This window comes from Otolemur garnettii, unplaced genomic scaffold (assembly GCF_000181295.1).
Source record: "Otolemur garnettii isolate 467f Iridium unplaced genomic scaffold, OtoGar3 scaffold00091, whole genome shotgun sequence".
NCBI lineage: Eukaryota > Metazoa > Chordata > Mammalia > Primates > Galagidae > Otolemur > Otolemur garnettii.
Genome location: NW_003852486.1, coordinates 2,328,885 through 2,341,749, shown reverse-complemented (window position 1 = coordinate 2,341,749; position 12,865 = coordinate 2,328,885). Strand labels below are relative to the sequence as shown.

At 40.9% G+C, this 12,865-nt stretch overlaps 1 protein-coding gene across 1 annotated transcript; it reads right to left on the bottom strand.

Moving 5' to 3' along the window:
• Positions 1-9,650: 9,650 nt before the first annotated feature.
• LOC100965744 (T-cell surface glycoprotein CD1b-like) lies at positions 9,651-12,054 on the bottom strand. Its single transcript, XM_012808498.1, has 5 exons — positions 11,994-12,054; positions 11,477-11,743; positions 10,601-10,879; positions 10,117-10,395; positions 9,651-9,748 (listed from the first exon to the last, which is right to left on the bottom strand). Exons 1-5 carry the CDS (start codon positions 12,052-12,054, stop codon positions 9,651-9,653), a joined length of 984 nt encoding a protein of 327 aa, XP_012663952.1.
• Positions 12,055-12,865: the final 811 nt, after the last annotated feature.

The window sequence follows — 12,865 nt, the reverse complement described above, 5'->3', positions numbered from 1 at the left end:
AATCCAGTGAGAGTCTAACTTAGTTAATGGTGAAAGGTGTGGGTCCAGTTTCAGTCTTCTACAGGTTGCCAGCCAGTTCACCCAGCACCATTTGTTAAATTATTATTAAATTATTAATGTCTATTATTAGACATTTTTCCCACCCAGGAGCAATATGTTCTTTCATTTCTTACTGTTGTTTGCTATTTCTTTCTTTAGGATTTCATAATTCTCTTTGTAGAGATCCTTCACATCTTTTGTTGAGTATATTCCCATGTATTTCTTTGAAGCTACTTGTGTAGCTGAATTGTGTCCTTGATTTGCTTCTCACCTTGACTGTTGTTGGCCTATACTAAGGCTACTGATTTGTGGACATTGATTTTAGATCTTAAGATATTACTGTATTTTTTGATCACTTCCAAGAGTTTTGGGTTGTCTCTTTGGGGTTCTCTATGTATGAGATCATATCATTTGTAAAGAATAAGAATTTGACCTCCTCTGGTCCCATTTGGATTCCCTTTACATTCTTTTGTTGTCTGATTGTGTTGGCTAGAACTTTCAGCACTATTTTGAATATTAGTGGTGATAGAGGACATCCTTATCTGGTTCCAGTTCTAAGTGGAAAAGCTTTCAGTTTTATTCTGTTCAGTATGATATTAGCTGGGTTGTCATAGATGGCTTCAATCAGCTTAAGAAATGTGCCACCTGTACCTATATTCGTAAGTGTTCTTGTTAGAAATGGATGCTGAATTTTATCAAATGGGTTTTCTGCATCAATTAAGAAGATCATATGGTCTTTGTTTTTGCTTCCATTGATATGGTGAATTACCTTTATGGATTTGCAAATGTTAAGCCAGCCTTGCATCCATGGGATGAAGCCTACTGGATCTTGATGTATGTATTTTTCAATGTGTAGCTGTAATCTATTGGCTAAAACTTTGTTGAATATTTTTGCATTGTTATTCATTAGTGAAATTGGGCTGAGGTTCTCCTTTTTATTTGGATCTTTTCCTGGTTTTGGTATCAGAGTGATATTTGCTTCATGAAATGTGTTAGGGAATATTCCTTCCTTCTCAATTTTTTGGAATAATTTCTGCTGTATTGGTATAAGTTCTTCTTTGAAGATTTGATAGAATTCTGGTGTAAAGCCATCTGGTTCAGGGTAGTTTTTGGTAGAAGATTTTTTTATTGTTTCTTTGCTCTTAGTGCTTGATATTGGTCTGTTCAGGAGATCTATTTCTTCTTGGTTAAGTCTAGAGAGAGGGTGTGATTCCAGGTATTGATCCATTTTCTCCACATTGTCAAATTTCTGGGCATAGACTTTCTTGTAGTATTCAGAAGTAATTTCTTGTATCTCTGTGATATCTGTTGTTATTTCTCCTTTATTATTTCTGATTCAGGTTATTAGAGATTTTACTTTTATGCTTCCAGTTAATCTGACAAAAGGTTTATTTATTTATTTATTATTTTTTGTTGCTTAGACAGAGTCTCACCCTATTCCCTGAGCAGAGTGCAATGGCGTCATAGCTCACTGCAATCTCAGACTTGGGCTATGGGCATCCTGCTGCCTCAGCCTCTGGAACTGCAGGGATTATAGGTGCTTGCCATGGTGCCAAACTGTGTTTTTCATGCTTTTATGAGTTGGGGTCTCACTCTCCCTCAGGCAAGTCTTGAACTCCTGAGCTTAAGCAATTCTCCCTCCTCAGCCTCCCACAGTACTGGGATTATAGGCATGAGAAATCATGTCTAGCTATTTTACTTATTTTTTTTTAAGAATCAAATTTTTTTCATTAATTTTTTGAATGAAAAAATTCATCTTTTATTTTCAAGTTCATTAATCTCTGATTTAATTTTGGTTATTTCTTTTCTTTTACTAGGTTTGGGATTAGATTGTTCTTTTTTTCCCATCTCCTTAACATAATTCATTGGTTAGTTGATGTGCTCTCTTTCTGATTTTTGGATATAGGTATCTAATGTGATAAATTTCCCTCTTAAGACTACTTTTGCAGTATCCCACAGGTTTTGGTAACTTGTAGCTTCATTGTTGTTATGTTGGAGGATTTTAACAATTTCCTTCTTTATTTCTTCCTTGACCCAACTGTCATTCAGCATAAGGTTGCTTAATTTCCATACCTTTGTGTGAGGATGTACGTTTTTGTTAGAGTTGAGTTCCACCTTCATTGCCTTATAGTCCCAGAATGTATGAGCTATGATATAGGCAGAAAGCCTATAAATAAGCCTTTAAATTGTTCCATTTTGTGAAGTCAAGTTTGAAGTCTTTTGTGAGTCAGAAAGCAAAGATCCTGGATAGAATTCCATATGTGACTAAAGTTCTGGTCACATAAAGGCCTGGCTTCGTGGGGGCAGGCCTGCAGGCAGGGACCTGTATATCTCAGGAATTTCCAGACTACTCCCTAAAGATGAATGACTGCCTCCAGATGGTCTGTTAAAGTCAAGCATTCAAACAGCTTATTCCCCTAGAACCTTGTTTTTTTGGTTTTGTTTTTGATTACTTAGCATAAGAATAACTTTAGATAATGTTAGTGAAGTGGTTATCAGTTAATGCATTGACCTGTAAGCACCAGGCAGTTTAAGACCTGGAGTTAAGATTTAAGTCATATGTTTGTTGATTAATTGTGTGTATGTGTAGTATTGCCTATATGAGCTTTGGTGGGAGAAATAAAGTTGTTGCATACCATGAAAGAGCTACAGCCTTCCTTATTTCCCATACAATTTCATTGCAGGTTTTAATCTCTGTGGCACTGCACCAGTAACTTTCACACAACAGTATAATTTCAATTCTTTTAATTCTGTTGAGGTTTGATTTGTGTCATAGGACATGATCAATTTTGGAGTATGTTCCATGGGCTGATGAGAAGAATGTATATTATTTAGCTTTGGGTAGTGTGTTCTGTATGTTTATTATGCCCATTTGTTCTACGTTCACATTTAAGTCCTTTGTACCTTTGTTTAGTTTCTATTTAAAGGATCCATCCAGTTCTGTCAGAGGGGTTTTAAAGTCCCTGGCTATTATTTTGTTATGGGATATCATATTGGTCAAACCAATCAAAGTCTGTTTCATAAATCTAGGAGCATTTAAGTTGGGGGCATAAATATTTAGAATTGAAATGCCCTCTTATTGTATTGTTCTCTTGACCAGTGGCCATCTTTGTTTTTCTTAACTTTAGTTGCTGTAAGAACTCGTATCTGAGAATAAGATTATACCCCCTCCTTTCTTCTAATTTCCATTTGCCTGAAACATTGTTTTCCATTCCTTAGTCCTGAGTCTTAATTTTTCCTTCAAGGCTATGTAGATTTCCTGGAGATAGACTGTGGATGGCTTTTGCTTTTTTATCCAAAAAGCCAGTCTGTACATCTTTACTAGAAAATTCAAGCCATTAACATTTATTGGAAGAACTGATAAGTGTGGTGGAGTTCCATTCATCTTACTTTGTGAAAGTCCATTGCATAGTTTTATCCTTTGTACCATTGTGGAAGCTAAATTTTGACCTTTAGTTTCTGGGTTTTTACTTTGCTGGTGGTCCATTGTAAAGATCAGTGTTGAGAATAGGTCTAAGTATTTCCTGTAGAGAAAGTCTTATTGTGGAAAACTTCCTCAATGTTTGTATATCAGCAAAAGATTTAATTTCTTCTTTGATTTTGAAGCTTAGTTTAGCAGGATATAAAATTATGGGTTGAAAATTGTTTTGTTTAAGAAGGTTAAAGGTAGATGACCATTCCCTTCTAGATTGGTAAGTTTCAGTTGAAAACACTTAGAGAACTAAAAATAGACCTGCCGTTTGACCCTTCAATTCCTTTATTAGGTATATTCCCAGACAACCAAAAATCACATTACAACAAAGATATTTGTATCAGAATGTTTATTGCAGCCCAATTCATAATTGCCAGGTCATGGAAGAAGCCCAAGTGCCCATCCATCCACGAATGGATCAACAAACTGTGGTATATATACACCATGGAATACTATGCAGCCATAAAGAAAGATGGAGACTTTGCGTCCTTCATGTTCACATGGATGGAGCTGGAAAATGTTCTTCTGAGCAAAGTATCACAGGAATGGAAGAAAAAGTATCCAATGTACACACACCTATTATGAAACTAATTTAAACCTTTTTATATGAAAGCTATAACCTAATAACAACCTAAGGATATGGGGGGAGGGAGGGGGGAGAGGGTGGAGGGAGAGGGATTCGAGGGTTCACTTCTGTGGTTCATCTTGCAAGGGTACAAGTGAATCTTTCTATGAGTAGAATATGAATGTTTTGACATAATAACTAAGAAAGTTACATGAAGGCTATGTTAACCAGTTTGATGGAAGTGTCTTGGATTGTGTGTGAAAACATCACACTGTACCCCCAAAGTGCATCAATGTACACAGTTACCATTCAATAAAAAAAAAAAAAAGAAAAGTCTGCTGTCATCCTAATGGATCTGCTCTTATAGGTCAATTAGTGCTTGCTCCTAGATGCTTGCAAAATTTTCTTTTTTGTCTTATCTTTGGATAGGTTCATTACAATGTGTCTTGGAAGAGCTCTGTTTGAGTTGAGGTGACCCATGGTTTGATATCCCTCTGAAAGAAGTGTGTCAGAATCTTTAGTGAAAATTGGAAAGTTTTCATTTATGATATCCTCCAATAGGGCTTCCTTTCCTTTGGGATTATTTTCTTCCCCTTCAGTTATCTCTAAAATTAGTATTTTTGAATGCTTCAGGAGGTCCCATAATTTTCTGAGTGATGGCTCTGCTCTCTTTCTTCTTTTCTGTCTTTTTAACTATCTGAGTTAGCTCTTGAACTTTATCCTCTAGCGCTGATATTCTTTCTTCTCCATGGTCTAATCTGTTATTGATACTTTCTACTGCATCTTCAAATTCTTTGATTGATTCCTTCATTTCCTTAAGCTCTGCCATATCCTTTCTATGTTCCTTTGTCTTTTATCTATTTTTTTCATTCTATTTTTTCCTTTCTTATCAATTTTTTTATTGTCTTCATCCATATATTAAATTCCCTTTTTGTCAACTACATTAATTATTTATAGGTAGAGTTCTCTGCAGTTTCTGTCATGTGGTCCCTTGGGAGTTGTTCAGTTCTTGGCTTTTCATGTTGCCACCATTTTTCTGTTGGTTCCTCCTCATATGTGTTTTCTTCTCATTCACTCCCTTGCCCCACTATTACTTTTTACTGACTCCTTCACTTTAAAATACCTTATCTCAGAGCTTAGGTGTTGATGTGGCTTCTTGGTATAAGACTAAAGGGAAGAAAAGGGTATAGAGCAAGCAGGGAGAAAGAGGAGAAGAAGAAAGAGAGAAGAAAAGAGAAGGACAAGAGAAAAGAAAGGAGATTAAAAGAAAGGATTGAAGAATAGGAGAGGAGGACAGAAAGAGAGAAAGAGAGTGACAGGAGAAGTGGTATTGTTCATTATGGTTCTATGGCAATGCCTGCAATTCAAGGATTTTGGGGGATGGGCTGGGTGGGTCCCTAAAAATCAGCAGCTCCTTACTAGCTTGAGCAAAGCAAGACACTACCTCTGCAAAAGTTAGAAATAAAAAGAAAAGAGAGAGAGGGAAAAGAAAAACAGAAAAATTTAGTAGTGTAAACTTTCCAATGCTGTCTTCTCAAAGGCCAAACATAGAAGTACTCCCTAGATCATGATCTCTTGACCTCCTGAAGCCAGAGCACTGCTGTGACCTCCTACCCTCCTTGCTGTCTATGCCATACCATGGCACTTTAGCACTCAGAGAAAAGAGAAAAACAAAGAATATATAAGGACTATTAAAAATACAGTTGTATCAGATAAAAGAGAAATAAGGAAGGGGAAACAGAAGCAAAGAAAAAAAGGGGGATATCTTAGCTGTTGTATGAGCAATTTTGTGGGCAAATGGAAAAAGTAGACAAGGCTCTACTTAAAGAGAGAAAAAAGGAGAGAATTAAAATAGAGAATTATTTAATAGAGAATTAAAATAAATGAGGCTGAAATATTGTAACAAAAATACAGTACTCTTTTTTTCTTGAAGAAAGTAAAAATGGAAATTAAGAATAGAAACAACCAAGTTAGAAAAAACAAAACAAATAAAAAACTCAAATAGCCAACAACAACAATAACCTCAGCAACAAAGAAGAAAAAGAATAGAAAAAATACTAAAAAAAGAAATTATATATTTTGTGGAAGGGAGCAACTACAATAGGAATATATATGTAGTAATATATTTCCAGGACACCAGGTGGCGCTGTGGTTTTAGAAGACGGAGAACACACGACAGATACACTATCTGGCATCCTCAAACTATGGCCCCCGGGCCACATGCGACCTGCCCAGGACATTTATCCGGCCCTCTGGGTGTTTTTGCCTTGGCAGGCTGTCCTGCTTAGCCGCTGCCTGTCTTTTTAAACTATAGTCCAACCCTCTAACTGTGAACTGGCCCCCTGTTTAAAAAGTTTGAGGACTCCTGCAAATACAGGTCCTACCATCCTGACTTAGTCGCCCTAGGTGAGTGTCTGATTGTTTCCTCAGCATTTGGTCACTGCCAGGTAGGGGGTCTTAAAACTCTCCAGAATCATTAGGAGGCAAGTCTCACAGTGCCCCCTAACAATAATTCCTGGGAGTGCGTGGGAGCCACTCAGCTCTCCTCAAGAGTGGAAACCAGATCTCAGCAGGTGTGTCAGAGCCTGCCTTGTTCTAAGCCCCTGCAGACAAACCTACCCACAGTCCTTCCCACAATGGCAGCCTAGTAGAAAAGCTGCTGGTAAATCCACTCCACCCAGTATTCAAACTCAGTTGCTGCACATTGTTTGAGTTTGTTTACTCTTCCAAGATTTCCACTCAATGTGCAGCTTCTGCTGAAATCCAAAACTTGCAGAAAAGTCCCCTCCCCAACCCAGACCTCTATGGTGGGCCGTCTGATCCCCACCAGCTACCAGGCACTTGTTTACTGAGTCAGTCCTACACAGCTCCAGACCTCCTGCTGTCTCCTGCAGTCCACCACTGCCTAGTTGTGTCCCCTAAGCAAAAACTCCAGGTAGATTCCCCACATCAATATGATTGGGTTCTCTCTCTTTCCCCTGATGTAATGAGAGAGGTGAGCAGAGAGAACCTTCTAGCCTGCCATATGCTTGCCATGCATATTTTCTGATTCAGTACGTTGGGGGGGAGGTTAGAAATTTAATTTTCTAGGAATGTTCCAGGTACAGTTGCTGCAGATTGTTCATAGCTCACTCACATTACATAGTTCATGGCACATAGCAAGAGCATGGTTGTACTGTAAGATGTGCTAGCTGAATGTAATTCGGAGATGTAGCCAGGTGTACTAATAGGAGAGGGGAAGAAAGCTATATTTTCACCCTTTTTCTACACTTGTCAAATTCTAAAGACCATGTTGTCCTGAAATGTATAGGTAGGAAAATTGCTTTTAGTACCACTGGCTTCTCTAAAACTTCTATTTCCCCTGACCTCCATTCCTAAGTCTGAAAAAAAAAATTCAAATCTTCTGGCCCCTTACTATTTCAATACAAATTAATTTGGATGTTTTAAGATGAACAGTTCTGGCTTGGCACCTGTGGCTCAAGTGGCTAAGGTGCCAGCCATATACACCTAAGGTGGCGGGTTCTAATCCAGCCCTGGCCTGCCAAACAACAATGATGGTTGCAACCAAAAAAAAAAAAAAAAAAGTCAGGCGTTGTGGCGGGCACTTGTGGTCCCAGCTACTTGGGAGGTGGAGGCAGGAGACTCGCTTGAGTCCAGGAGTTGGAGGTTGCTGTGAGCTGTGATGCCACAGCACACTACCCAGGGGTGGGGTGGGGGACAGCTTGAGGCTCTATCTCAAAAAAAAAAAAAAAAGATGGACAGTTCTAGAAAACCATAAAGTAAGCAATGAATAAATGGAAATGTAAATCCAAAATACAACTGCACTGATATAGCACAGATATCAAGCAAGGACCCAAAGGACAGGATCAGCCTTCTTAATTCTTCTCCTTGGGTATGTCCCAATCACCTGAACTATTACTTCTCACCCATCCTGCCTCTCTTTCATCCTCCCTGGAAAAATGAGACGCAATATTCTACCAACATGACTCTTTGAATGTAGACTATAGTTGTGGGAGGGACAAAGTGGTTTTCTTCAGAGGAGTTTAAAGCAGAAATAAGAAAATCAGAATGATTTTGTCTAAGTTGGAAATATTTTGGAAAGAAGAGGAAGAACTGGAATGTGAACTAAAGGGAGAAAAGGAAGGAAGGAGAAGACTCTGGAAGAAGACCATCAACTTGACAGTCAGTATTCAGATAATTTTTACTGGGAAAATGCATTTGCAGGGAGATCTTGCCAGGGATCCACAAACAGGCAGTGCTGCCCTCAAGGAACTTGAAGGTAGGAAAGGAAGAAACACCAAATAACTATAGTGCTGTGGCTGCTGAGTACAGAGGTTCTGTGGGTGATATCAGACAAGGAGGGTTTCTTCCATGGCAGCAGCAGTGTGAAAGGCCTCCTAGAGCAGCGGTTCTCAACCTATGGGTCATGACCCACAGGAACTGTATTAAAAGGTCGCATTAAGAAGGTTGAGAAGCACTGTCCTAGAGGAAGAAGCTCCTCAGCTGGGCTTTGAGGGTGAGAAAGTCATCCAGACAGAAACTATATAAAAAATTCCCTGCTTTGCAATACAATTATCTCAGCATATGTACATTTAGTTTACTTTGAGAAATTATAGTTAGGCAGAAGCAGACTTAAAAAATAGAAAGCCAAAGAAAAGTCTCTATTATATTGTATATACCATATTTCTTTTAAATTGAGGGATTCTTTCTCACATTTTAATATATAAGTGATAGATCATACTGTTCATACAGATTTGTATTATGCTGACTGTTTAAAATCATTTTCTACTGGTACTGCAATTATAACTTTTTTACAATGTACAGAAAGTCCACATTGATAAAATATGACAATCATTTGATGAAATGTGATGAGACTAACTCCTGGGTTGAGACTGTGGGATCCTGGCCTTCTTGGTCCTTATTCCAAATGGAAGAGAAGACACGATGAGGACTCAAGGCGTATTGTGATGTGACCTGTTAAAACCACACAATATAGGGCTCTACATAAGAGATATTTGTACTCTTGTGCTCATGGCAGCATTATCCACAGCAGGTCAAGGTGGAGGCAAGTGCAGTGAGCACAGGTGGGTGAATGGATGATCTGAATGTGTCAGACCCACAAAGGAAGGAAACCCTGTCCTAGGCTACAACACAGATGAACATCGGGGAACTTACAATAGGTGAAATAGCCAGTCATAAAATGATAGTTACTGTATGTGTATGAGTCCACTTATGTGATGTTTCTAGAGTTGGCAAAGAAAGATATAGAAAGTACATTGCTCCTGCCCAGAGTCCAGGAGTGAGGTAAATGAAATAGGAGTGATGTTTAATAGAAATAGAGCTTCAGAACAACGTTAAGGCAGTTAACGTCACTCCACTGTGCACTTAAAAATGGTCAAGATGGTAAATTTTGTTTTGTGTATTTTTACAGGACTAAAAATATATATCTCAGCATAAAGGATGTGGGGGCAAATGGTCTGCTGGACAGATTGTGACTGAAGTCATGAAATAAGTAAAATGATGACGAAGAGTGGGAGCATGGACAGAAAAGAAAGAGCAATAAAAACCCCAAACTTACCGATGTCTCATATACCACAATGCAAGGCACAGCAAAAAGATGATGGAGGGCACTATTATTGCCAAACAGATTGAGGTAATAGAGGTGGATTGCCCTGGGAATTGGTAAAGGAAAAAAGAACGTCATGTCCCATTCCATGCCATGAATCTCCCGGCATCCTTGCAGACCTGTGTGCCAGCACCACCAATTCACTTGCTTCCAAAGTGTGGTCATCCCCACCTCCCTCTCTATATTCCTGATTCCACCCACCATCCTGTGATCCTTCTAGCCCCAACTTACACAATCTGCAGGTCCTTCATACTTAACCTTTGTTTTTATTCCTGTTGGAATGTGTGTCCCAGAAATGAATCAGTCTCTCTCTTTCTCCCTCTTCACCTGTCAAACTGTTCCTTCCCCAGTGCCTCCCTCTGTGCCTGAGGACCTCCTCCTCCCATGTTCAACCTGGATGGTGATCTTTCTTACCCCAGTAGAGGACAATGTCCCGGCCCTCTAGACTGCTATGCTTCACCCGGCAGGACAGGCCGGTCACATCCCCAGCTGCCACATCCAGGGTTGCTCGGAGATACCATGTCCAGTCAGCATTGGGCAGGAGGTCGCTGTGCTGAGTGCCCGGCTGCTCCTGCTCACCCCACATCCACATCACCTGCACGGGCTTTGGGTAGAATCCTGAGACATGGCAGACCAGCAGCAGACGGCCAGGCCCAGGACTGGGGCCACTGGACAGCCAGGCCTCGGGCTTCACTGTGGCAGGAAGGGGCAGTGAGAGTGTCTTATCAGGACTTGAATTGAGATGATAGGGAGGCAGAAACACACAAGTTTGGACAGTGACCCCTTCCATGGTTGTTGGAACCAAACAACTCTTTGCTTAACTACTATCCTCCTTGGGTACCTCCTAGTCTTAAGCTCAGAGCAGGTGGTGGGAAGGGAAGTAGAGAGCAGGACTCACCTTGCCTTTGCAGCTCTGCCTTCCCTGCATCGAGGACTCCTGAGAGAAATCGGGGGCAGGTTTCATACAGGAGCCTCCTCCCAATCACAACGAGTGCATGATTTTCCATGATTATTGTGCAGACATACTGGGCCCTGCTGCCCGCCTCTGGGGAAGGCACACAGGTATCACCGTCAAATCTCAGGAAATCCAGTCCTCCTAAAGCTCCCCTCAGGAAGCTTACTATGGAACCTCCAGACTGTAGCTCACAGCCTGCTATGCCCTGGATCTCAAAGGGGTCTAGGTAGAAAGAAAACAGAGAACAAGTTATGAAACATGAATGAAAAACAAAACCATGAGGAAAGGACCTAGGATGTTAGATTTTGGTTGGGATGAAGTCCGTGGGTATGAAATGATGACCCAACCCCAATTTAGCATTTAGAGCTTTCCAGAAAGAAGAGCATTGGGAAGGTGTGAGGGGTATAGTAGGAGTGGGGGTGGGGAGCCCAGAGCACAGCACTTCAGCATGAGCCAAAGGACCACAGCAGGAGCAGTGTAGGGAAAAGATGGCTGAAGAGGCAGATCAGAGGAAGGAGCCACAGTGTAGGTCACTCTAAACAGGAGTAGAATAAGGGCCCTTGAGAGGCCAGGTCCACATAAGACAAAGCAGGGGTTGGTTACAGGAAGCCTGGATCTCTCAGAGAAGAGTCCGAGAAGAGGCCAGAATATGCAATAAGGTGTGAGGTGCACCGTTAGCCCGAGTGACTGCAATAGGTGAGTGTGTGCACACAGTCGGGTAGGGCAGAAAGTGGGAGGAGGATCAGAGGCATTAGAAATTTGCAAAATGAGAGAGAATAAAATCCTTGAAAATCTTTCCAGTCAGGGTCATGTACTCACATTCCATGTGGGATTTAGTAGCACCTGCCTGTATTTCTTGTATAAATCTAAATATGTAGTCTCTGAATAGTATATTCAGTTCAGCAACCTCCTCTTCCTTGAGGTTGCCTTTGGACCAGGGCTTCAGGAATCTGGCAGTGCCTGAGTCACTGTCCCAGCCGTGAATCTGCAAATCATCCAACCAGCCCGAAAGTTGATTTTTTGCCCAGGTGCTGTTGACAAAGGATGTGATCTGGATAATATGGTAAGAAGTTGGTCCCTGGAAGCCTGTGAAGAGAAAGGAACAAGCAGGAGGGAGTGAGAAGGAATGGAAATGGAAAAGATCCCAACAACAGGACCTAGATGCTGAAGAACACATAAAGGCTGACACACGTGACTGCCCTAGGGATTTAGGCTCCATCCCCGAGATTCAGAGAGGCAGAAGACGGCTCTCTTTTCCTAGTGCACGTGGGTAGTGCAGCTTACTGTTACCCAATACCCTTGCAAAACTGCAGGGAGCTGCCAGAGTGACTCTTACCATCCTCACTGTCAGCACCTGGGAGGAGAACAGCTAACAGTTGAAATGGCAGAAGCAGCATTTCCCTGGGAGATGGAACCTGACTTGTAGAGCTGGTGTTTGATCTCTGATTTCAGCAAACCTCAGTAGCTGTAGTGACTTCCTCCTTTCCAACTGACAATTACCTTCCGCATGCAAATTCTGCCTCAGAGAAAAAAAAATTGCCTCTCACATCCTTTAGCCTTGTGACTTACTTCTCGTTCCCCCACCCCCTCCCTGACTTGTAGACTTTCTCTTTCCTCCCTGACTTCCAGCTGCTCTCAGAACCATGGAAAGCCACCTTGTAATTCTGGAAGGTCATTTCACCATCCTTGCCGTTATTTTCACATATGTAGCATAAGACGCTGATATTTAACAATTGCTTTTCTTTCAATGTGCTCTAACCTAGATGAGGCTTTAGGTTTATCCTCTTGACTCAGCCTTCCTCCCTCTCTGCTGCCCTCTCTTCTCAGGCCCTCTGTCCCTGCTTCCTAACATTCTCAATGTCTTCTCTAATTTCACCCTTCCTTGTCTGATTTCCCTTACCCTTCTTTCTAGTCTGGCTGTGTGTGTGTATTCATATGAAGGCAGAGCTTTTAAAATGCTACATGTGCTGTAGAAATATACCCACCCAGAATCCCAGAATCAAATGTCATAGATACTGCCGTTCATAATCCAGGCAATATTATCTTATACCCTAGTCAATGTGGAAGGGAAAATCTCACTTGCTACTGGCATATGACCTTCTTTTCTGTAGCACTTAACCTTTGTTATTTTTTTTAACAAGTGTCAGGAGACAAGCAGAACTCCTGCACCTGTTCTCTGTACACCTCCCACCTAAGTCAAAGGTGCCA

Bases quoted from the DNA above. Each gene is read 5' to 3' on its own strand.
- LOC100965744 (XM_012808498.1), bottom strand. From the start codon at position 12,054: ATGCTGCTTCTGCCATTTCAACTGTTAGCTGTTCTCCTCCCAGGTGCT. The intron at 10,396-10,600 runs GTGAGTCCTGCT...TTCCTGCCACAG, and splicing joins GGCAGAGCTGCAAAGGCAAG to TGAAGCCCGAGGCCTGGCTG. The intron at 9,749-10,116 runs GTAAGAAAGATC...ACCAATTCCCAG, and splicing joins GGACATTGTCCTCTACTGGG to GGCAATCCACCTCTATTACC.